Source organism: Eumetopias jubatus, unplaced genomic scaffold, assembly GCF_037043125.1.
Source record: "Eumetopias jubatus isolate StellerSeaLion01/CBP00866 unplaced genomic scaffold, mEumJub1_p1.0 scaffold_1, whole genome shotgun sequence".
Lineage (NCBI taxonomy): Eukaryota > Metazoa > Chordata > Mammalia > Carnivora > Otariidae > Eumetopias > Eumetopias jubatus.
The window spans coordinates 92,555,723-92,581,773 of NW_028274807.1; the positions used below are offsets into that span (position 1 = coordinate 92,555,723).

The 26,051-nt window shown below is 41.9% G+C and overlaps 1 protein-coding gene across 4 annotated transcripts in view; it reads left to right on the top strand.

Annotated features, from left to right (window-relative positions):
• Window positions 1-26,051, top strand: part of PLD1 (phospholipase D1) — a 199,727-nt gene that overhangs the window by 50,816 nt on the left and 122,860 nt on the right. For 3 of the 4 annotated variants that reach the window (XM_028100903.2, XM_028100906.2, XM_028100907.2), the window contains exons 2-3: window positions 20,812-21,002; window positions 21,265-21,392. In XM_028100903.2, coding sequence (XP_027956704.1) covers window positions 20,843-21,002; window positions 21,265-21,392 — 288 coding nt within the window. In that variant the 5' untranslated portion in view covers window positions 20,812-20,842. Of the gene's footprint in view, window positions 1-19,952; window positions 20,082-20,811; window positions 21,003-21,264; window positions 21,393-26,051 lie in introns of those variants that run through there. The other variant, XM_028100904.2, reaches the window with a different exon arrangement.

Consider the following 26,051-nt stretch of genomic DNA (forward strand, 5'->3'; position numbering starts at 1 on the left):
GTTTCAGATGACAAAAAAGAACTGAAGAAGAGAATTTCCACCTGTATGCAGTGTAGTCTCTTAGCTCCTGCAAGTATAGAGTTGTGACTAGGAAACAGATGTAATGTATTTTTTATTTTAAAAATGGGAATAAAGAAAAAAGTCAAATATACAGCTAACCTAGAAGACCACTTTTAGTTATGTGCATGGGTTTTATATGTGGAGTTATTAGGCTTTCATAACTCAGTTTAAACAGGTAAGAAATTTTGAGTAAAAATTAACTCTATTAGATGCTTCTTTATATTTTGACTCTGAGCCCACATTAACTCCTGCTTCTTGTGAGAGGACCATTACTGTCCTGTACTTCTTGGCCAAGAATATAAGCCACTTGTTGTCTAGAAGTGTAGGTGTACCGCTTAAAAAGAAAACCATGCTCCATATCGAAAGAACTCAAGTTTAAGTCAAGTGTAAATTCAAATGTAAGTTGACTTCAGTGTTGTGTTCAAAAAATGTGATAAAGTTGCCTTGATAAGAAATGACCCCTGGATTGTGAGGGAAGGTGGTAATGTCATACAGATCTTGAGTTTTATCAATCCACAGCACAGCCCTACTCTTTGCCAGACTACTCATCATCACTGATGAGTGATTCAGGATCTGCCAAAGACTTAATGTATGTTTATTTGCTACATGCTAGAGACTTCTAAAGACACAGGTTAGGAAATTTTAGAAAGCAGTGGGACTAGAGATACATTCCTTTATAGAGTCAGCTCTTGCCTCTCTCGGCAGTTTCCTAGGGATCGGTGTAGGTCCTTTACAATATCCGTGTGCCGAGATCCAGGTGAATTACGGTCTCGATGCAGCTATAGCAACCTGGTTCTGTTCTCACTGAATACAACCCTTCTGTCGTACTTTGCTTCTCAGACCTCCCTTCCTCCTATCATTAAAGTAAATATGTAATTTTGGAGTAGTCTAAGCCAGTGTCTTTCAAACTGCCATCCATTTGAATCTCCTGGGATCTTGTTAAAATGCAAATTCTGAGGGGCGCCTGGGTGGCTCAGTCTGTTAAGCATCTGCCTTTGGTTCAGGTCATGATCCCAGGGTCCTGGGATCGAGCCCCGCATCGGGTTCCCTGTTCAGCAGGGAGTCCGCTTCTCCCTCTCACTCTCTCTGTGTTCTCCCTCCCTCACCCCCCTCAAATAAATAAATAAAATCTTTTAAAAAAATGCAAATTCTGTTTCTGGGATATGGTTGAAGATTCTACATTTCCGATTTCACTGTCAGTGCTCCCAGGAAGACAGGTGGTGGGAAAGGGTGGGTGATAAACAAACATTACATGGAGGAGCCTCATAGGTACATTGACGACTGTGATTACTTTGGCAGGTGCCCAGCTGAGTTCAGAGAGGCAGCAGTGCACATTATTAAGAAGCGTGGGACCTGGGCGCCTGGGTGGCTCAGTTGGTTGAGCGACTGCCTTTGGCTCAGGTCATGGTCCTGGAGTCCCGCGTCGGGCTCCCTGCTCGGCGGGGGGGTCTGTTTCTTCCTCTGACCCTCTTCCCTCTTGTGTTCTCTGTCTGTCATTGTCTCTCTCTCAAATAAATAAATAAAATCTTTAAAGGAAAAAAAAGAAGCTTGGGACCTGGGGTGCATGGGTGGCTCAGTCGGTTGAGCATCTGCCTGCATTGCGGCTCAGGTCCTGATCCTGGGGTCCTGGGTCGAGCCCCACGTCGGGCTCCTTGCTTGGCTGGGAGCCTGCTTTTCCCTCTGCCTGCCGCTCCCCTTCTTGTGCTCGCTCTCTCTCTCTGTGTCAAATAAATAAATAAAATCTTAAAAAAAAAAAACAGCTTGGGACCTGCAGTCCTCCCTCTGCCCTCCAGCACTTGAATCACATGGGCACATTACTAATCTCTCTAAACCTTAGTTTCTGAATTTGTGACAGGCAGATAATCTGAAAACCTATGTATAAGATTATTGCGATGATTAAATGATAAAGTGCATATAAGTACTAAGTGCTTGCTATTAGTAGTTATTAGTAGTAATAATTCAGAAAACATTTATTGAACACCTCCCGCATGCCTAGCATGTCAAGATAGCTAAGTAAAGATTAAAAGGCAACTCTTTAATTTTGATTGGGATTGAATCGGTTTATTTGGGAGTCCCTGGAATCGGGGGAGATTAGATCTAAAACTTAGGACTCCAAGTCCGGTGCCCTTCCTGCCTAATTCTTTCTGTGTGCTCATTGGCTGTTTCTTATGATATGTAGCCACATTAAAGCCAACCTGGTTTCAGACTACTTTAATTAAGTGGAACCCATACACTGAGTCTCAGTGGATTCCACATGTTCTAATTTTTAAAACCGAAAGTAAGTTATGTTTGGTTCCTTGGGTTTGCATGAGTTATCTGTGAGGATAGAAGGTGAAGGATCGGTTTTTGTTTTGTTTCTTATCAGCTGCCTTGTTTTGCTTGATTAGCAAGAAAGGAGTGTTATCAAAGGAATAGGCATCATCAGTTTCTATTCTGGTGGATCAAATTCTGAGCATACATCTGCCTTCCGTTTTGGTATCTACCTTTTAAAGTGATTTCAAAATGTCTTTGCATGACCTAACTTGTTTTCCTAATACAGACTAAAAAAATACACACCCTGCTTCTTTTACAATAAGCCAACAACCCAGCACAAATGTATGTGTGCCTGTGGGGAGCTGGGTATTTCCACTTTTCACTGTCATTGCTACCTTTGTTTGGAAAGGAAAGATCACTGACTCAGAATTTATCTTTTCTTTATCTCGTTTTATTTTAGTAACTGAGACATGCACGCTTTTTCTGAGCTTACAATGGTTTGTGTGTGTGTGGTATATATTTTTGTGATTTTTTAAAAAGGTACTGGTTTGGCAGAAACTTTCCAGTGTGACTGTTGTGTTTGTGAAAACACGATAATCTCACTGAGCAGTCTTCAGATAGTGGAAACAATGGAATTTGAGCAATATTCATTGTAGGCACAGACAAATTGCTTTCTTTAAGCGCTTTGGCAATGGCTTTTTCCTTTGTGTCTTTCCGGTTATAAGTAGCGATTTGTCTATTTTTGTTGTAAGAAACGTAGAAGTGATTTTGCATTGGCTGTTCCTCTGTAGGATCAAGGAAAATTACCTGCTCTTCCTTTGAGTGTTGATATATGTTGATCGATTTTTACAACTGCTTATTATTTCCATGTCTTTGCGAATTTTTTTTAACAAAGCTTCATTGGGTTATAATTCACAAACCATAAAATTCACCCACTTGAAGTGTAGAGTTCGAAGTTTTTCCTATATGCACAGAATTGTCTTTGCAGATTTTTGCCAGTACATTTTTATTTCCTCTTTCTACTGTGTAGCCCTTACCTTTTCATATTACTAGTCCTTTAATGACTCTTCTTACTACTTATAGTTTGGTGCATATATAGGTGTCATAACAATGAATTCGTAGAAGCTACAAACTGACGACACTTACTGATCACATTGTGGCTTTTTATTAACTTTGTATTAGTGCTGTTTTAATGACGAATCATTATCTGTCAACTGTGCCTATGTCTATTAAGCCTGGCATGTTTCTCGTTACTCCTCTATCCTTCCTTCCTGCAAACCTCACCCTCCACACACATCCAGTCTGGCTTGTTTACTTTAAATATTGCATTGGTTCTACAATGTGACTGAACCGAACACAAATGAAGGCATTGCTCCCCATGGTGGAAGCTTGTCTGGAAATCGTTGTTCACTGTAGTGACTTCATAAGCAGAGCAGAACCAGTTTTCTGTTCAGCTCAGTATCTTTTTTATTTGTGAAAGAACACCATTGTTTAGCTGGCTAATAAAAAAAGTAACCAATTGAAATCGATGTTACTTAACCTACAAAATTCTATTTGGGGCAGCCCAAGCTTATTATTATTGAATGCTTTTTAGCTCCAGGCCTTCAGCATCTAGGGTAGGGAGTGGGAGATGGTGGGTAGCGACTTTGAGATAAAGTCTAAATACCTTAATCACATGCCTGGACCCAATGTGCAGCTACACAGCACCTTTTTTTATTTCTTCAAACCTGCCATGGTTATGGACATAAAATATGGTGGTCCTATTGAAGACCTGTTTAGAATTTGGCAGGACGTATTAATTGATTGGCTGGAGAGAATTAAGGAAAGGTAATTGCTAAGGATGAGTTCCAGGATTCAGTTTATGCAGCTGGGTAGATGATGTTTCCAGTTCATTCAGGAAGGAAATATAGGACAAGGAAATGTTTTGGTGTTTGGAAGATGATGAATTCTAATTTGAGCATAATAAGTTCACCCAATGGGGAAGTTCATAGGCAGATATATAGATCTGAGGCTTAGGAGAAAGAATAGGCTGGAAACAGCTCATGAGAGCCCAGTAGACACTGGCAACCGGGAATGCAGAGATTGGTTTCTGCCTTCAGGGAGCTCCCAGTCTTCCAGAAGAGGCAGAGGCATGTACTCTGTGGAAAAGAATGTACTCAATGGTGGTATCACTGGGAAGCCATTGAAACCCCAAAGAAAGGAAACCTCAGCATGTATAGTAACCCTTAGAATGAATGGGATATGTATCGTAACCCTCAGAAGGAATGGGATCACCCTGAGAGGTGGGTAGAGTGGGGGAAAAAAGGATCACAGGACCCTGAAAAATACTAGCATGTAAATATTGAGCAGAAGAATAGCTTCAAAGAACATTCCATCTCAGTGGCTGGAGAAGGAGGAAGATGACTGGAAGGAAGTGGGAGCATGAAAGCTGAGAGAAAGCAGGGAGTCGAGAAGAATGGAGTCAAGGGTTATGCAACAGAAAGTTAAATGAAAACAAGAACAAGGAGGTGTCCTTTGGATTATACAATATATAGGTGGTTATGAACTTTGGTGAAAGTGGGCAGGATGTCGAAGCCAGGTGCAGTGGGTTCAAGAATGATGGAGGAGTGATGAGATACAAAGGAGCAAGTAGATAACATTTTTAAGCAGTTTATCTTGAAATGGGGGTGAGAGAGAGAGCAGGATAGAGTCAAGTGAGGTTGGAGTCCATGCAGTTGAATGCTTTTTCTGCACCTGTGTTTAGAAACCTTGGGGAGGGAGCAAGAAGGCAGAGACTTGGATTGGCCCAGGTTTTGGTTTTCCAGGTGACTATGATAGAAGGACAGTGGGGACCAACAAGGAGAGGTTTTCAACAGTAGGGGAGTTAGAGTCATGGACCATGTGCTGTCAGCTGGATGAACAGGGGTTGTGAGGCCTGGCATGGGCTGAGGGAACAGGAACGGCTTGTCTGAGACGCAGTTGTTGCTGGATGTCAAAGGTGTTCCTGGAGACAAGTTGTCTTTGCTGCTATTTCACCAAAAAAAAGGATGATGGTCTCCTGGTTTTAATAATGAATGAATAACAGGGCAGATCTGTAGCCACTTCATCATGAGCCCTAAATTTGGGATGCTTTGCAGGTTTGGGGGAGGCTATGATGCCACTAATCATCCATGTTCATCCATCCCACCAAAGGAAGATGGAAATGGTATCTCTATTGTTCGGGCTGCATTATTTCTTTTTTCTAGATTTATTTCTTTTGTTAAAGTTAAACAAAATCCATTTATGTCCCTTCTATTAAGTAGTTTGGTTAGGTACAAGGCATGTAGAACAGTTTCCAGATACCAGGTTTGAGGAGGAGAGTTTATAGAGTATTGTGTACCTCTGAATATGAAGACATTAGCTTCTAGGGAGTGGACAAAGCAGGAAATGTGAAGTTCAGGAGTCATGATTTGAATCTCATACCTACTACTTACACAGTATGACCCTGGTCAGACCTCTTAATCGTTTTGAATCATCGCTTCTTCAGCTGAAAAGAGGGTAAAAAATAATAGTTTGCCTGCAGGTTGAGGAGAATCAAGATGTATTTGTGAAAGATGCTTTGTAATTTGGAAAGCATTATGCACATGTTCTCTGTTTGGCCCATATTGTGAGCTGTTCTAAGTCTCATTCATGTTCATTCCTTGATTGGTCTATAGTCCCTGAGAGTCCAGAAGACACGAGGAACTGGGAATCTAGAGATGACCTCTCCCTTTGGGGAATTGAGAACCTTCCGGAGGAGACAGGCTAAGTGGAAAGGAGTGTCCTCAATGGACTCCCCTAAATGCTATAGAAGCACTGAGGAGAGGCATCTAAAACAGATTGGGAGGTCAGGGGAGGCTTCCTGGAGAAGGTGGCACCTGTGATGAGCCTGAATGCACAGTTAATCCAGCAAAGAAGGAAGTTGGAGGAAGGCAAAGCTGTAGAGGGAGCCACCTTCTGGGAGGCTGAGAAGTTGGAGAGCATGGAGCATGTTTGGCTCAGTCCAGCTGAGCAGGGAAACCTGATACCCTCTGAAGCTTTGACTGTGAAGTCACAGCATAAGAGAAATGAGAGGTAGAGGGGAACCCATACATGTAAATGAAGTGCTTCGAGATGTTTTAAGTGGTCACGGGAAGAAACCTGAGAACAGTGAGGTTGATAACGGTGTTGATGAATGGAAAGGAGAGTTTGAAAGCAGGATGGGCAGGGGGTGGGTGATATGGGAAGAGGGACCCGCTTCTGGGGTTTGGGTGGGAGGGAGGTAAAATACACAGAGTAAGGTGAGGAGTCATGAGAGAGCGTTCCTTTCCTCCAGCCCCTCTCTTCACAGTAAAGTAAAATATTTGAGGTCATTTTGTATCCCCAGAGCCTCCGGCGGAGCTCAGCCATTGTGGTTGCTCAGTGACTAGCTGCTGGGGGAATCCCCATCGTCCTGAGCCGCTTGAGAAGCCGCACAGACCGCGCAGCCCGGCTGGAAGGCACGATGCCTCCCGGGTCCAGCTGGCCCACGCTGCCTCTCTCCAGCGTGCTCAAGTTTGGTGGCCTGTCCTTCTGTCTGCCATTTCTTGTTAGCATTGATGCCACTCACGTGCTTTTGATCCTCAGGGACGTTGCAGAGGCAGGTGTCACTAGAAAATTCCGTTCTTTAATGACAGTCGGGAGTGACGGTTTCTTGAGCAATCCCAAACTTGTTCTTTCCCAGCGAGGCTGGCAGCATGTCCACACCTCCGGAGCAGAGTCTGGCTGCAGCTGAGACAAAAGCGGTTTATCCTGCCCGTCGGGTCCTCCTCCTTACACAGTTTGGACATGGTTCAGATCTGCATTCTGTGGAAACGAGCTGGCCCCGAAACAGACTGGTGTGAGCGTGCAGGGTACAAAAGAGACCTGAGTTCTAGACCCGCGTCTGCTTTCTCCGTGTGACCCCGGGCCTCTGCTTCTCAGTGCACGGGAGGAGGTTGGACCAAATGATGATGTAGATCATCACGTGTGCTAGATGGCACTGACTGAGGTTTGTATCCATCGGTTTCATTAGTCCAAAGACTGTGTCTTCAATTCTTACTTAGTGGCTGGACCAAATACATGTGCCACGGGTTTATTGAATTGGATTGTATCAGCTCCTCTTTCTTCTCGGATGCACGCGCATGCGCATACGCATGCACGCAGAGTAAAATAGTTACCGTTGATAGTGTAATTTACTTGTTCATTCAATTCATTTCTTCTCAACAAATGCTAAAGATATGAGACAGACGGTACTTGATTTCCTTCAGAGATGGCAAGGAGCCTGAAGCCCCTGAAGTGGGAGGTCAGAAGAATTCAAGGGCTTTACCGAGGCTCAGAGGAAACAGTGGCTGTGCTCCCATAGCGATGCTGGCCACAGGGTTGTGACTAGGGAATTTGGACACAAGCTCAGGACATGGTCATTTGGGGTCTCCAAGGAGCTCCCAGCTTAGGAAGAATGGAAGAGACACAAACAGATAACTTCGCTTTAGCAAAAAATTTTGCTAAATTTGATGATGGAGACCAAAGGAATGACAGATGCACTGAGTATTCTACTTTCCGTGGTTTGCTTGGCATTTAGGAAACATATCTGTTATGAGGTTTTGTTTTTTTCACTTCTCTTGGCTAGAGTGTCCGTGCTTGATGATTTGATGTACCTTTAATGATACTCATAGTTAGCAATAATATTTCTACAATCAATGATGTATTGTGTTCTTACTTTGTGTCAGGTGCTGGGTTAAGTACTTTCTTAGATCCTTAAGATTCGTCTCATTTTATAGATGACAGAACTGAAGCTCAGAGAGGCCCAGAGTAATATAAGTACAGCAAGAGGTTACTAGTTACAAGACTCCTAAGTGGCAGAGCCAGGATTAAGTGCCTCTGTTCTTAAGCCACTGGGCTCAGGGTCTGACATTGGTTGCAGATAAGCCAAAGGAATGAGTGGGGATAGATTGTGGAATCTTAAGGAAGATGGGGATCTTGTGAGCAGGTAAACCTGGTGGATTCTCATTTTTAATTTTAGTTGAGTAGTAGTTTTTTTTTTTTTGTTATTGTTTGTTTATTTAACTCGGAAACAACTTTTGATTGCTTACTGTGCTCGTCTGTGGGAATGACCCAGCTTCCTGTTCCCAAGAGTTTTCAACATCACAGAGGACAGGAGGCATGCCCCCAAACCTCTGAGAGACAAATGCTACCAAAAATTCAGAAACCAGATGATGCAAAGCTTAGTCAAGAGAGATGATGTCGCTGCCTGCAGGGGATGGGTTGGGGAGAGCCTGGAAAGTTTCAGTAAAAGGCAATGTGGAAGGTCTCAGCAGGCGGAGAATTGCAGGAAGAGGGGTATTTAAAGTGACAGGGGAATGCATGGGTTGGGGGGGAAGACCAGGGCTAAATGTATAGTGTAGTACATAATCATAAATCAAACACCCATGTAACTACTACTCAGGTTAAGAAAAAGAACCGTGCCGGCCCCAGTGCCAATCTCCCAGTCCCCAAAGTAATCACTGTCTTTGTGTTTCTTCATAGTTTTATCACCTGAGTGTGCACCCCCAGATGCTAGGGTTTATTTAATCTTGCTTGTTTTATCATTTTCTTATTTGATATGTATTTTGAACCAGTTTTAATCTACAGATTCTCTTGCATCCTTCTCTTTTCCTTGCAATTTTTCTTGAATAAAACCTCGGGCTCTTTGACCTGTGGAGTTGCCCATGGTCTGGGTTTTGCTGACTGTATCCTCATGGTACAGTTCAACATGCCCCTCTGTATTAGCTTCTGTAAATTGGTAGTTGACTCCAGATGCCTGATCAGACCCAGGCTCAATCCCTAGGACCCATCTGACCAGATAGTAGCAAATAAGTAGAACTTGAGTAGGAAGTTGGGCTCTAAAGGCATTTTGAGTACAGGTCAGAAATCCAAACGGCTATAATCATGATCTTGGGCTATGGTCCAGCTCTCTCTCTCTCTCTCTCTCTCTCTCTCTCTCTCTGTGTGTGTGTGTGTGTGTGTGTGTGTGTGTGTGTGTGTGTAGGGGGCTGGTAGACTGGGAGGGCCATTTTGTAGGTTTCTGAACCAAAGAACAGCATCTTCACAGGTATCTTTTCCAGCCACATATCTACATGCAGGTGACTCTACTTGTCACAGTGTTAAAAGGGTGAACTAAAGAGGGTCTGAAATCTTGAAATAATATGCAGGTGGTTGGTTGTCATTTTCTGTAGTACTGTGATACAAGGTTCCTAACAATTTCCTATAAATGCTTCTTAAGTGAAACTATGTAATAGGGAATGGTAAATTCATAGTATAAATACTTTTGTGACTAGCATACAAATATTATAAGAATAAATCTAGGGAGAAACATGAGTCTTAAATCAAAAAAGTAAAAAAGAACAAATCTAAGTAAAAGGAAGAAATCTAAGAAGGTTGTTTATTGAAAGATTTGTGTTTAAGGAAATCCAACAATACTCACTTTTTCCAGATGGCTTTTATTTTTTTAAAAGATTTTATTTATTCATTTGACAGAAACACAGTGAGAGAGGGAACACAAGCAGAGAGAGTAGGAGAGGCAGAAGCAGACTCCCTGCTGAGCAGGGAGCCCAATGCGAGACTTGATCCCAGGACCCTGGAATCATGACCTGAGCAGGAGGCAGATGCTTAACCGACTGAGCCACCCAGGCGCCCCATATTTGTCTTTAGTCTGAGATACCTGTTCTTAATTTCACTAGAGCTCTGGAGTGAGCCCTGGCCCCACTGCATACTATAGTCGAATGACCCGATGTGGGACCCCTTTCTTCTCTTCCTTGAGCCTCGATTTACTCACCTCTGCTTGAAGGGACAATGATACTTCCCTTGTAGAGTGTTCTGAAGATCAATGAGATCAAGTATAGAAGAATGTGTTAAAAGAAGTAAAATGCTATGTTGGCTATAATTTTAATAATATGTGTTATTTTTACTTCTGTATTTTTGAGGAACTTGTGAAATGAGCTTCATTATATTTGAAATACTTGGACTTCTAGAATAAAGAAAGGCACTTCCTAATTTGAAGTGTTAGATTACCTGGTGCTAAGGAGGGGAAATTTTCAAATGAATATATTAAGGCTTTCTTTTTTTAAAAATTTAATTGAAGCAATTTTAGTAACTCCCCTGAGAAGGCAAAAGCAAACACAGCTTCAGTTTTGATGACCGTTTTTCCCTTGCCTGAGCATCACTACCATTAATAGTGGAAACTCTAACTTTGTAGACCAGAGCCATGGATCATCAAGGCTTTACTTGGAAGGTTTAGTTGCCTCAGAAAAGACCAGATTTGCTTTCAGTTCCAGTACTTGGCCCATTTAACTTCATCTTTCTAGTGTTGATGTTGAACCAGTCCCCAAGCATGGCCAAAATTTGTGCATGCCGGCTGTTGATTTTAAGGGAAATCAGATTGGAGTCTACAAATATATATGCTTTCCCAAGGGCGGGTGAGGGACAGTGGGGGACAAAGCACTTCGTGGTATTTTATGTATTACCTTGTTAGTGGGTCACCAGTATTGGCTCAATTTAGAAGGAATAGTGAATCTTGGTTTTTGCAAAGAATGCAAAAATCATCAAGATTTAAGGACATTAGTAAAATGTCACTTATATTTGATAGTTTTTAAATTTAATTTAAATGAAATATTTTAAAAATACAGATTAACATTTAGGAAATAAAAACCTGTGTACCTATAACATCCAAATTTAACAAGTTTTATCATTTAGACATATAGCCTTTTGAATCAAAATAAGAAACAAAGAAAATATTACTGGTGTATTGAGTCCTCTTAGTACCCCTTCCTGATTGTATTCTTTCTCATTCTCTTTTTCTAAAGGTGACTGCTCTTCTGAAGTTGTTATATGTTATTTCCTCAATTGCTTTGTATGTCCGACTTCTAGATATGTTAATGGACACCATATAGGATTATTCTGTGTGTTTTTAAATCATAACAAAAATTATAAGTTGTCTTTTTTTCTCCACACTTTTATGTTGAGATTTATTCATGTTGATAAAGGCAGTTCTGATCAGTTTATTTTCTCTGCCATATAGTACTTCATTAAAATATAATTCACTTATCCATTCTCTGATAGGTGGATATTTTGGTTGTCCAGCTTTCTGAACTGTGAACAGTGCTTCATTGCTCATTCATAATATATTTTCTTGTATAAACTCACCCATGGTTGAGTTTCTTGGTGAATATATTTAGAGGGAGAATTGCAGGGGAAGGTTATGCCATGTTCAAGTTTATTAGACTTTGCCAAATTGCTTTCCAACAGGTTATTTTATTTTGAAAGATTTTGTTTATTTAATTGAGACAGAGAGAGAAAGAGAGAGCACAAGTTGGGAGGAGGGTCAGAGGGAGAGGGAGAAGCAGACTCTCTGCTAAGCAAGGAGCCCGATATGGGGCTCCATCCCAGGACCCTGAGATCATGACCTGAGCCGAAGGCAGATGCTTAACCGACTGAGCCACCCAGGCGCCCCCTCCAACAAACATTATTTTAACTCACACTTCTACCAAGTGGTACATGAGAGTTCCACTATCTTACCAATACATTGTAATTTCTGACTTGCAAAAATTTTACTACTTCAATGGATATGAAAAAACATCTTATTGTTTTAATATGACTTCCCTGATTACTGGAAAGGTTAAACATGTTTAAAGATTCACTGTAAATTTAGAATTCATCCTCTGTGAACTACCTGCATGTGCTCCTGGTCTATTTTCTACTGGTCTTTGGATCTTCTTCTTATGTATTTATAGGAGTTCTTTGTATATTCTGTGTATGTTTTCTCCAAATTTGGGTTTGTTGTTAAATTTTACCATTTGTCTAACACAAGTTTTAAATTTTAGTGTAGTTAAATTTATTAGCTTTTTCTTTATGGTTTGCTTTTTATGTCTTGTTAAGATGATTTTGTGACCCTGAGATCATAAAGATATTCTTCTATAGGTTAGAATTTTTCTTATTCACGTTTAGGACATTAATCCACACAAAAATTATTCTTACAGGAGCTGTGAGATTGAGAGCTAATTTTATTTTATATTTCTTTGTGAATTGCCAATAGTGCTAGCATTATTTATTGAAGGGCTCATTCTTTCTTTACTAATTATTTTTCCTGCCACTTCTGTCATCCACCAAGACCCATATATACATAGACTTATTTTGGGGAGTCACTATTTGGTTCTATGTGTCTGTTTCTGTGTCAGTACCACACTATTTTAATTTCTCCAGCTTTATAATAATTCTTGAGATCTGGTTGGACAAAACTTATCTGCCTATTCTTAATTCTTTTCTGTTATGAATTTTAGGGTCATATTGTCAAGTTCTGTGAGAAATTCTTTGGAATTTGAATTAGTAAATTAGTTTCTGGAAAAGTAAACATACTCATTTATTTGGTTCCATATTTATTGAATTTTAGGATATCATTTCACTGTCTTATAGCCCCCATTTGTTTCTTGCTTTTTAAAAAGATTTTATTTATTTAGTGGAGAGAGAGAGGGAGGGAGAGCAAGGGGTGGGAGGAGCAGAGGGGAAGGGAGAGAGAGTGGGGGGAAGAATTCTGCACTAAGTGTGGAACCTGATTCAGGGTTTGATCTCATAACCCTGAGAATGCAGGTATATTACCTGGCTGGACATGTCTTCACAAGAAAATCATCCAGTTGCTCAGTCACATAGGACAGCTTCCAGGTTGGCTGTGTGATACTCAAGTGCTCAGTGCAGTCAGGTTGGAGGAGAGGGGGAGGGCATGCATCCACCAGTGCCTTAACTCCCCTGATCTCATAGGCTGTGTGACTCAGTTCCCCCATGCCCCCCTTGCCCACACACATGCAACTCCAGAGGAAGCTGGGTTCCAGCACTGGTACAGCACTGCCTCTGAATCCAGGAGCCTGAGGATGAGCCAGTGCCTCTGGGGTTCTGGCCAGGGGTGGGTGGGGCTGGGGTGCTGGAGCCACACTAGCCCCTGCTGGGCCATGTGCTGTGCAGGCTGTGCGGAAGCCCTGCCCTCAGCCAGGAGGAGACAGAGATGGATGGTGGGGTGAGGAGAAGAGGTGAGAATGGAGTGGATCTCCGCTGAGCCAGTGGCAGAGGCTGGGGAGGCAGGCCATATGGAACCATCGCGATGGCCCATGCACTGGGACCAGCCTTGCCACTCACCACTGTGCAGTCTCGGTAAGCAGCTACAGCTCCATGTCCTCGATTCTAAATGAGATCGTCCCGAGGATTAGAAGAAATCTGTATAATGTGCCTTTTGTGCTTGGCCCAGCGGAGGCCCTCAGTAAATGACAGATAATACTTTCCTATCTACCCATATTTGAAAGAGATCTCAATTTCCCTTAACACTTGTATTTGCCTCTGGAAATACAACATCTGTTTGATTTCAAGGATCTGACTTTGATGAAACAAAGGGAGCTGATGCTACAGCAAAGAGGGGAATATTTAACCAGAGGGCACATCAGAGGAAATAGCTAGGAGAGTTTATGGCAGAGAAGAGAGGCCATCCAAGGAGGTCAAAGGATTCAGGGAAAATCCTGAGAATCAAGAAATGACTTTCATGCTGAAAATGGCTTTACGTAGTTGTAGCTTTGTTTTTGTTTGTAGCTAGGGAAAAGGGAGAGAGCATGGTTTCCAGCCCTGGTTCCATGGATGCAGCGAGTCTAGATTATTTAGCACCATCATCTACAATCTTGGCCCCTCGGGGAGAATAGCAGAGTCCAAGTCAGACACAGTGGAGGCTGTGTGTTATGAAACCAGGAAAGAAGGATAAGTAAAGGGGAGATTGCTAGGCTCAGCGGGCCCCAAGGTCAGATAAGATCTGGAGCTCAGAGGGTGGATAGTGTTTGGGAGTCAAACTTCTGCTTCCTGGAACCATATACATAATAGCAAGTCTGGACTCAAAAGGTTATGCACGGGAGAATAAGAGTGTGTGACTCCACAGCGTCTCCTTTTCCTGACATGGGTGCCAGTGGACACAGAAGCAGAACAGGAGTATGGTTTTTGAGTCAGCCAGAGCTGTGCTGAGAGCTGGCGTGCTAACTTTCTGGCCGGTTGCCTTGGTCAACCTGTCTTGTTATCTGTAAAGGGGGAATGACATCTGTACCTCCCTCATGACGTTGTTGTGAGGATGCATGAAGAGCCTTGGCAGAAACCTGGTGCACCGTTAGCTCTGATAGCAATTCACTGTCTTAGTTGCTACTATTTCAGTGGCCTGTGTGTTTCTTGCAGGTCATACTCCTCTCAGAGGGTCTTTCACCCAGAAGGCTTTTACATCTGAGAGTATCTGTGGCATATGAGCGAAGTGTCTTTGTGGCATTCACTGGACAACCTGGGGCCAAGTGGTTTCTCTGTAGATAGCCAACTACAACAAACCAACAAATATTTCTTGAGCAGGTGCTCAGCAAGGTGTCAGTGGTGAAAGGTCTGGTTCTCACCCTCCCCTACCTCAGAGTGTCCCCATCTGGTGGGAAGATGGACATGTCAGCATATCAGCTCTTGATTGTAGCTCAGTGGAGGGGCTTCTGAACCTAAGGGTTTTGAAGGGACATCCATGAACCTATGAAAATATATGCAAAATGTGTTCATTATTTTTCTGGGGTTGGGGATCCATAGATTTCATCGAAGTCACGAAGGGCACTGGACCCAAAAGGAAGCAGAAGCCACTACAATGGACACAAGTGACACAGTACAACAGAAGTGATGGCTTACCAGACAGGGAGAGGCGGACAATGCCAGGGAGATGTGCAAGGAACAGGAAGTGCCCTAACTGGGCTTGACTGCTCGATGCCTCGTGATTGTGTTTGCCGGGGAAGGTTTCTAGCAAATGGAGGAGTCAAGTCCAGAAAATTTCAGGACTGGCTGAATGGGAGAGTCCCATTCTTAGTGAAGCCCAGCCAGAAAGACAGCTGCTAGATGGTCTATTAATTTGGGATCGAAGTAAGAGATAAAAGGCAGGATATTTCCTAGCCTGTCAGCCCTGAAAAATACTGAAGTGAAAGAAAGTTTCCTAAGGTTATTTTTCAGGGGCTGCCAGCTAATAGAATTTATTTGTATTTTATTTTATTTTTTTAGGTTTATTTATCTATTTGTCAGAGAGAGAGAGAGAGGGAGGGAGGGTGAACATGAGCAGGGGGAGCAGCAGAGGGAGAAGGAGAGCCCGACATGGGGCTCGATCCCAGGTCCCTGGGATCATGACTTGAGCTGAAGGCAGACGCTTAACTGACTGAGCCACCCAGGTGTCCCTACTGTTAATAGAATTTAAAGGTAGTATTAGCAACCTAGATTACTTTTGCCTGTGGCTGTGTATGCATCATAACAGTGGCTCCTCACAGCTTCCTAAGGTAGGAAGTGTAGGTGGCACTTTTTCCAGTTTACAGAGGGGCTGCTGAAACCCTGGAGATTGCCCGGGTTACACTGATAGTAACAGTAGAACAACCTTGGTCATCCGGCCTGTCCCCTCCACCACTGACATTTAATTGTATGTACAAGGTGCATAATAAGCCCTCCATTGATATTTGTGGAATTCATGTTCTTTTTCTAAAAAAAAAATCAAAGATCCAAGTAAACACCAAGAGTCTTTTTTCCTTTTTTTTGATGTGTTATTTTCTCAAAATATATCATCTGGAATGTAAACTATGATAATATCATTTACTTTATTCAAAGTCAGCTCAACTCAAAAAATATTTATTCAAGGTTTACTATGTCACTAGAGATTGAGTTTAGTACTTGAGTCCACATTTATGATGTTTGCATTGCAGGGAACATCAAGTCAGTTCTGTACAAATCATTGCTATATAATAATGTGTTCTGGGAGGTTATATAGTATGGGTCCACCAATTAATTTCATCATAATGAAAAATGGGAAAACAAGAAATCCCCATGACACAGTTTGGTTTTAAATGATCTAATTATAATTCATTTCACGTCTAAACATTATGCTGTGATTTTTGGTTTGGAAATACATTGCATCTATTTTTCTTGGCAAGCACAAATAACGTATTAAAAAATAGGGGAGAACTTTGCGTGTTATGTTAGAAAGGGAAGCAAGAAGTCAGTTATCTTCACGGAATGAATGCTGAGTTTTTTTGTTATTGTTGTTCCTTTTTGAATTGTTTTATCCTATGAGTATGTTAAGTAAAGAGTAAAAGTCTTCAGTGTCTCTCCCTCCTGCCACCCCCAGTTCCACTTCTTGGTTGGTTAAATAGCTGGACTTTGGAGTCAGATCAACCAGGGTTGAGTCCAGCTCTAATTGCTTCCTAGCCACAGGCTCTGGGAGAGTTGCCCATCCTCTCTAAGCTTCTCATCTTAAAAATGGAGGTAACAGGGGTTCCTGGGTGGCTCGGTTAGCTAAATATCCGACTCTTGATTTTTGGCTCAGGTCGTGATCTCAGGGTCATGAGATCAAGCCCTGGGTCGGGCTCTGCACTGAGCGTGGAGTTTACTTAAGACTCTCTCCTTTTCCCTCTGCTCCCTACCCCGTGCTCAATCTTTTTCTGAATAAAAAAAGGGGGGGGGGAATAACAATAGGGCCCAGCTCCTAATGTTGTGAGATTCAATGAGATCATGCAATTAATCTTTTTGAATAATGCCTGGCATATGGTATATACTCAGCAAATATTAATTAATATTAATATTTATTTTAACATTAATAGTTGTAATATTATTATATTTTGGCGTAGACATTGTTTATGTACTATCTGAAAGGAAAATGTCTGCTTCCTTTGATGTTCTACTTCCCAGTCATGTTGAACATTAAGTTTAGAAGAAAACTCTAGAGTTCTCTGATTTCACCACTGAATAACAGGAGGTGATTTAAAAATGTTCCCTGCAAAAAATTATAATTCTAGTATTCAATACCAGGAAGAAAAAAAAATTGACCCCATTTACTTCCCAGATAGAGATGCAAACCGAAATAAAACACAGCTGCTGTTATCATCCATTGGCACCATCTCTACTTGGTACCAAGAGAGATAATGATCTTGCAGTGTAATTTTATAAGGAGATAACAAAATCAATTACATTATCTCAAGTGTAAACCCTGAAGGCCTTATCCCATTGCTGGCTCAGATAGGCTATAACTGAGCAGCTGTTCACCCACCAGTATAGATTAATTTAGATAAAAGAAAACATAGGTTAATAAATTAAGATTTGACAACATACGAGTATAGATGGCCTTACAAGTCTGATATTCAAGAATGAAACCAGCAATACAATTGATGGATAAAACGTCAACACAAAGCAACCATGGACATGAGTTGAAGGCAGTAATGTGGACAGTTTGGTTCATTTTCCATTATTAAATGGTAGAGTCTTCACAAAAGCTTGAAAAAATCTGCAAACCCTTAGGGTCCACTGAAACTCCATGCAATCTTATAAAATATTATGAACCACAAAAATAAAAGGCTAAAAAGAAATGTAGGAGGCTGTCGGGATATGTTGTTTCTACAGTTATAATGACTATAGGGCTGGTAGGATCCTTTTTAAGGTGTAGGGATTGAAGTAGATAATGTCTTTTGCTGTTATGAAACATAAGCTTTATAGAAAAGATTAACTTACAGACATTCAACCATTAAATAAAATCAATAATTATGAACCTCTTTAAGCAAGTCCATGACATTTCAGAGCCAAACAAATCTGCTCTCTAAGTAAACTCAACACTGACACAAATTGAGCGACCTCAGGCAAGTTACTTAACTAAGTCTTTCAGAATAATCATAAATAGCAGGTGGTATCATTGTGAGTATGAAATAACATAAGTGTGCTAAAATTGTGTTTATTAGCACAAAATAAACACTTGAGTATAAATGATGAGGATTCCTATTTCTCTTAAATTTTTCACAAGTTTATATGCTTCTTTTCTTTCTATCTGAAAAAGGATTTTTATTTTAGCTTGATCCAGTGACTCTGTTCTATTTATTCCAGTTTTCTTGCAGTATATAGTTATTCTGATCTCTGTATATCTTAACTTTAACATGCATTTTAACACTGACATTCTGTCCAAAAGGAAAGTCATTGGAGTAACTCTTGTTTTCCTTTGCTAGGCTAAGGAAGTTGGCAGAGTTAACCACAAGACAGTTCAATCAATAGAAAATACCCAAGGGCTTTACAGATTCATGAGTAGCAATGATATGATGTAATTTCTTACTTGTTTTTCCTTGTCTCATTTCCTCTAAGTTTTTCATTACCTTGTATTTTAAATAAAGCAAAATCTGACTCATGGGTGGCACCTAATAAGTGTTTGTTGAGTTGAGAGGGAAGGAAATAAATGTTTTAATTGTGACCAGAGGCCACAAGCTCCTCAATGGAAGCTGAACAGACCTTCATTAAATTATCCAGGTTGGAAAACATCTGCCACCTGCTTCTCGTATTCATATGAAAAATACTTGGGTTAATTTCTTGGGTTAAAGAAATTACTTATATGGGGAAACTGAACAATATATAGCATTTTTTAACTACAGTTAGGGTTCTAGTGTTAAAGGGACCCTAGAGATGAAATGCTCAACCTCCTTAGGTTGTAGAGGAGTAACCAAGGCCCTCAGAGTGTAAATGGCTCCATCCTCAGGTGCTGAGCTTCAAGAGGAAGTCATTTCCTGTTCTTTCCCATTTGAGTCTTGTCCAAGGGTACTTTGTTTACTAAAACTTCCATCTATTGCAGGGACACTTACATATCTATCAAAAATATACAGGAAGATAAAGCATGTGGTTGAGAACATCAGGTCTTGGGTCAGAGAGACCTGGTTTTAAATCCCTTTTTCACTACGTCTAAGCTCCGTGACCTTGGACACATTGTCCAAGGTATTCATCAAATTACCTTATCTCTCTATGCCTCAGTATTTTTATCTGTAAAGAGGGGATGATAAGCTCTTGTCCTCTTAAGCAGAAATAACAAACCTTCATAGATTTATTATCGATGATAAACATGCTAATGTATACAAGGAACCATCACCAAGCCAAGTGCGTACGAAGCAATCAGTATACATTAACTGTTACTGTAATATAAATTAGAAGTGGGAGAGAAAGGTGAAAGGAAGCAACGTAGGCAAGGATAGACCTCTGTTTTGCTAATAGTAGGCCACCGATGTGGCTCCAAGCTTCCTTACAGCCAACATGGAGAAAGAAACACGATCAATTATGGAGTTCACAGAGAACTTTGTTATATTAATTATGTATATCTGGGCAGACCAGAACCACATTCCTCTACCCCAGTCTTTTGAATTTCCAGACAAGATCTCTTTCTAGCAGATATGGCAGTACAGGTTTCAGAGACTTGATGAATTACCATAAGGGCCGTCCAAGTTTGGTCAAGACTCTTAGCGTCGCCCACAGAGCCCTCCCCCCTGTCTGGCCCCCCTCCCCCAGATTCTTGATCATTCCGGTAGGAGAGAGCCTGGCTGAGGGTCTTCCACTCAGCACATGCCGTTCTCAGGAAGGCTGAAGACCTTGGAGGAGGCCAGGAATGAACTTGGGGTCATGTACCCGGGTCAGGAGCTCCTTAATCACAGGGACCAGCCTTATTCATCTTTACGTATTTACTCATGACATCTCACAATGAGTGAGTGGCAGACGCTCTGTAAATGTTTGTGATGTGCAGTAATAAACGAACGTGTATGGTGGAGTTGCTCATATGAAAATCCTGCCATTTTAGGGCCTGGTGGTAACAGAGCGATTATTTCCAGCAAGAGGAATTTTTCATCCAACTCTGATGACGGCGCTCAAGGCGTAAATCTCCGTATTTTAAAGGAAAAATAAAATCTCTATGAACTCTTCTTCCCTAGGTACTGGTGTGCAACGACTTGTGTTATTAAATGTCAAAATGAGATAGAACCGGTTTTCTTAAAAAAGGAGAGAAGTACAATTTGAGCACCTCCAGTACCTTTCAGAAAAGGCATGCTCATCAATTATCTTTCAAGACACGTACATTATTATAACTCATGTATAGTCGTGGCCTAAACCTCCTATTTCAGAAAGATGGTATATACACTTTGCTTGGGTTATCACCTACAGAGGAAGTGTGGAAAGGTTATGCTGTCGTGAAAATACTTTAATCAGCTTATTGAAATTACTGTAAAATGCCCTCAATTTTCTTTAGAAAATATTTAAAAGTTGCTTAATTTTACATGACAGTTTTTCCATGTATTTGTTAGAATTAAGAATCCATTCCTTTTCTCTGAATCACCATTGCCAAACCAGCCTCCCTGGAGTCTCTCCTCATTTATCCAAGTTAATGAAATTGGATGAAAGATATGTTGGCATTTATTCAATACAGTGTTTCTCTTTCTTACTTGCTGGTGATTAAGGATCTCACTCCAATTTAATTTACAAGCTAGGAATCCTTTAAATGTTAAACAGGAAAATAAATGAAAAGGTTGTTTGAGATAACTGGGGCTCACACACAGCTAGCTAACTTGTTTCCATATGCTGTCTCTAAGCCTGGAATCATATTGTAGAATAAGCCTGGATTCATTGAAAATATGAAGTCCTTGTAATCCCCCTTTTTTTCCCCAGCCCCTTTGCTCTTACCCCGTCGGAAGCCAACATGTCCCTGAAAAATGAGCCAAGAGTAAATACCTCTGCACTGCAGAAAATCGCTGCTGACATGAGTAATTTGATAGAAAATCTGGACACGCGGGAGCTGCACTTTGAGGGAGAGGAGGTGGATTATGATGTGTCTCCCAGCGATCCCAAGACACAGGAAGGTAAAGACTGATGATCTGAGCAAGGAGAGAGTTGATCGGGGTTGCTTGGCAGAGCGCAGATTTGAAATAACCAGCAAATGATTGATCTTCCTGTGGATGTCCTTACCCGGGGCTGAGACTGCTTCATTAGCTGTGTGCTTGTTGTAGCAGGTTATGATTCTTGGGCACATGCCCATAAAAGAGGCAAGTTAGGCTAATATCGTGTATTCTTGCAATGTCATTGTATTCCTACAGTAACGTTATCTATTTGTTTGTTTTTTAGCGTGTATTCCATTCTCGGCTATTTATAAGACTCAAGGATTTAAGGAGCCTAACATACAGACGTATCTCTCTGGCTGTCCAATAAAAGCCCAAGTCCTGGAAGTGGAACGCTTTACGTCTACAACAAGGGTCAGAATGTTTATGGACTCACCTTGTGTTAGTCATTGTATACGAGTCAGCACGCTGACTTCCATTTTCCTTCCTCGTAGCTATGACTATGTTTTTAGATTTTTTTTAATCACTTCTAAGCCCTCACTGCCTCTCAAGTTTTTGCTTTCCGTTTAGTCTTTATTCTCATATGCCTCTTTCCTCGTTCTGGAAAATGCCTTTAAAAAAAAAAAAAGGTACCTAAGGCAATTTAAATTGCCGAGTATTTCTCTTAGTCCTCTTCTCTCCCCAGTTTTCTGTTTAATGTGGGCTCCTGGGGCAGAGCCATTGCACCTAGAATGCCACATGTAAGCCAAGGAAAAGCTTAGCTTTCCTAATGTTTGTTTAGCGTGAAAATCACGATGCCACCTGGGTCTTGAAAGAAAACAAGACGAGGATGCTGGGTTGGCCCGAGTCCCTACCTGGAAGCACTGCTGAGCGAATTCTGACGGCGTCCTCTGCCACTCTGGTTCGCTCCTAGCACCGGCCCTTTGGGCCCTGTTCACAGGTTTTTCTCTTTGAGTCCTGGAAAGGTGTCTTCTGTGAAGGTGGACTTCATCAAGCCAAGCATCCCTCTTTGAAACGATTTGGACTAGCGGCTGTTACGCGGCTGCCTTTGTTCTCTTACTGGCTGAGTATCACAGAGGTCAAGTCTGATAAGTAGGGGACATTGCTGCGGGCTGGCGGCCTTTGTCCCCCTAGGTTATGCTCTGGTCCCCGCAGAGGAAGGCCACCTTGGCTCCTTCCTCAGGGGAAGGGTAGAAGAAACCTTTCTCCAGAGGCTGGTTCTGAATGCCCACCTTTCCTCCTGGTCTTTGGCAGGAGGGCACATGCTACCTTGGTGCTCGTAGTTTTGCTTAGTGGTCTGTCCTGATCCACCTGTGCTTGCCTGCGTGTATCTTGACTCCTGGTTTACACCCACCTTTGTGTGCAGCCTTTCCTGTAGGCTCTTTATTGGAGATGAGTCTATACCTCCCTGATACACCACTGAGCACAGCCCACCCAGAAATGTCTCTGAGATGACCTTTGCTTTCTTATTGTGCCTCCCAGCTTTTAGACTGAGAGGGGATAAGCATGCTCGGAGAATTAAATGCCCAGACTCCAGAGCCAGGCTGCATGGTTTAATTCCTGTCTTTGCTCTGTGATCTCCAGCAAATTACTTAATCTTTCTGTTTCTCAGTTTCCTCATGTGAATAATGGGTGTAATATGAGGTTTGTTATGAGAATTTAATAATAATAATACATAGTATTATACAAGAATATTGCATATTATATTATTGGGGAGCAAGAACTTCCTGTCCCTTTCAAAGGTCCTTCTAGCCAGACGAAGACTCAAATTGACATGAGACAGATTAACAGGAGAAAATCAAATTTAATTTTGTATGTATGGGAAATCCACACAGACATGGAAATTCCAAAGACAGGCAAAATGCAGTCTGTATGTCATTCCAAACTAGGAACTACGGAGAATTGGGTACGGGTCTGGGACTTCAAAGGGAAGGAAAGCAGTTCACAGGGAGTTGAACAGAACAAAGAGCAAATGTTTGGTAAACAGATGTTTGCTGGGCCGCTCGGAAACAAGGAGACCTGGAGGAATTTGATCAGACGGGCCTTGCTAGTTCCTCCCTGTCTACCTCAGCTAGTTCATAGTATAATGTAGTCATCTGTGCTGATAGCTTTCTTCCTGGAGCGTGTCCTCCAGCTAAATTCTTTCTAGGCAGTCGAGGAGGGAGATAAAGAGCTTTTCCGGGATCTGCTGGGTTTAGTTTGCCTTTTTTTTTTTTTTTTGTAATCTTCATGCCAAAGCGACCTGCCCTTGGCCCTCAACATGAGGTGTCTTCTAAAGTTATTCACGAAGATAAATATTCAAGTCCCCAAGCCAGGGTCTTCTCTTTGCTTGTACTTTTCTGTTGAGTGAGTTTGGTTTAGTTCTGTTTCATCTTAGTCTGTGTGAGAAAGCTAAGGATCATCTTTATCCTCCTTAGTGTTTAGTTTACTAAGAAATATGAACTAAATTGATGCGGTTTCAGTGTGATTCCAGGTAAATAAAAATATACTTTTTCTAATTACTGAATACATTCTGTGTGCCAGCTCAAGGCAAGGCACTTCTCTCTTTGTTTGCATGACAGCCCAATGAGGCAGATGTTATTAGGGTCCTCTCAGCCTGGAGATTTCCATTTGCCCCCTCTGTCACCTCCCACCCTTCTCCACCCTGTGCTCTGCCCCTCAAGGCTCTCCGCTTTTGTCCTCTGGTAGGGCTCAGACAGTGGAGAGCCCAGATGGGAGATGGGGGTCACCTTGGGCTGGCTATGTCCCTTGAGCAATGGCACCCCTCCCCCCGAGGCAGCCATCTTTACATGGTTCTCTCCTCCTTGTTCCAGTACGTGGTCCTGCCTCTTGTCCCTTCAGGACTGCGGATGCCTTTAGAATCCCAGGTTACTGTCCTTCCCTTGTGGTTTCCTTACCCCATCATGTCTTCATAAGCAGTTCCTTTATGAAAACTCCTTAAATTATTCCAATTCCGAAGAATTCCCGTAATTTTGCTGGGATGTTGTCTGACGGAAGTGACGCCTGGCTGAAGTTTCACAGCTGGTAGGCTGCACCACAGGGTTTCAGACCCTTAAAAGCTTCAAAAAGTCTGCGCTAGCCTGTTTCCATGGTACCATACTGCCTCATAATTGCTGAGAAGTTTAGTGTATGAAATTTGGGGTTTATATGTGAGGTATAAAACTTGGCAATTGCAGTATTTTCTAAGTATTCAGTTTTCATAGGATGGGAGGTATAATCCTAGGAAATGTAGCCACTTGCCTAAATTGTATAATTTTTCTTATTCATTTGGCTCATCTTAAATTGAGTGTTTTTTACTTGAATGCAACATTTCTGGCCACTCTGAGTTTTCCTGCATTCTTCTGTGTGAAACATGATGGAGGATGATGCCTGTCATGTTGGTCAAAGTAAAAGGCAGCATATAATACTGAACCCCAGAACTGGTGTTTTTCAACTTCCAGTGGTAGTAACTGCCACGAATCCTAACTAGAGGCAAAGCAAATGCTAGATTTGAATATCTACCAGTGATATGCTTGGATTTCAGACTTAAGAGCACAAGTTGCATTGGTTCTCGTGCTCCTGTTTTATATACTACATCTACACAGAGTGGTCACGCTTTAGAAGTTTGCAGAGTGTGCCAAACATCAGTAATGAATGACAGTGGGCCAGGAATCACGCATGGGCTTGCTGACACCAGAGCCTGGATAAACTAGCAGAGAAACAGACATTTACTTTCTCCTACTCCCAACACCTTTGGTGCCTAAACTTCCCAGCAAAGGCCAGTGTCCTCTAGGTGTTCCAGAGTGCCCAATGCCCTGCCCATCCCCCTACTCCCCCTTCCCCCCCTAACTCATGGACCTTCCCTCAAGATCTCCTCTGCTCCTCTGCTTTATTTTTTTAATTTAATTTTTTTAAAGATTTTATTTATTTGAGAGAGAGAATGAGAGAGAGAGAGAGCACATGAGAGGGGATAGGGTCGGAGGGAGAAGCAGACTCCCTGCTGAGCAGGGAGCCCGATGCGGGACTCGATCCTGGGACTCCAGGATCATGACCTGAGCCGAAGGCAGTGGCTTAACCAACTGAGCCACCCAGGCGCCCTTTTTAATTTAATTTTTAATTTTTAAAAATATATTTTTGAGAGAGGGAGAGGGAGAGCGAGCTAACATGAGCAGGGGGGAGGGGCAGAGGGAGAAGCAGACTCCCTGCTGAGCAGGGAGCCCGACATGGGACTTGATCCCAGGACCCTGAGATCATGACCTGAGCTGAAGGCAGACGCTTAACTGAGCCACCCAGGTGCCCTGCTCCTCTGCTTTTATAAACATCCCTCAGTTTCTTGATACTTTGTACTGTTACAAAACTGTCCCCCAGGTCTGATAGTTTTTCTGATTGTGAAATAATTCACTAGTCAATATATTTGCATTTTAATAAGGAATATGTTTAAAATTTTAAATGGGGATTCATTTCAGTTAAGTAATTGGGAAGAGTATTTTGTGTGTAGGAGAATCGTTTGCTTCTTTCGCTCTAATTGTCCTGTACCTTGCTGGTCACTGCTGGTGCTTCAGGGCAGGGAGATGTTGTAGACAACAATAGACCTTGGAATATGTTTCAGGAGGAGAAGGCATTCAATGTCATTTGTGAAGGGCAAGAAGTGGGTTAAGATCTTATCCTTTTCCTGGAATTCTGTTTCCTCCAGCTTTCCTCTCACCCCTCCCCCTTCGGTTGTCTGTTCACTGCTTATACTTTTGGACAAGCAAAATGACTGCTAATGACTAATTAGGGTCTTCACTCGTTGTCTCCTTTACCTGGTTTCTTCTTTCAGGGTTGTGTGTGTGTGTGTGTGTGTGTGTGTGTGTGTGTGTGTGTGTGTGTTTATGTATTTGGAGCAATATGCTTTGTGGGAGTTTGTCTTCGGTGTGATTCAGAGTTTGTATTTATGTATATTATGAGGTGAACATCCGAGGGAATGCTATTTCTGTAATTAGTAGTTTTAGAAAACATTTTACCTAAGTACTTACCCAAAATATGTAGGCTGGATTTAAGTTACTTTTAATTCGCTATTGTCCATGGAGAGATTTTAGAATTTTTCTTCTCTAA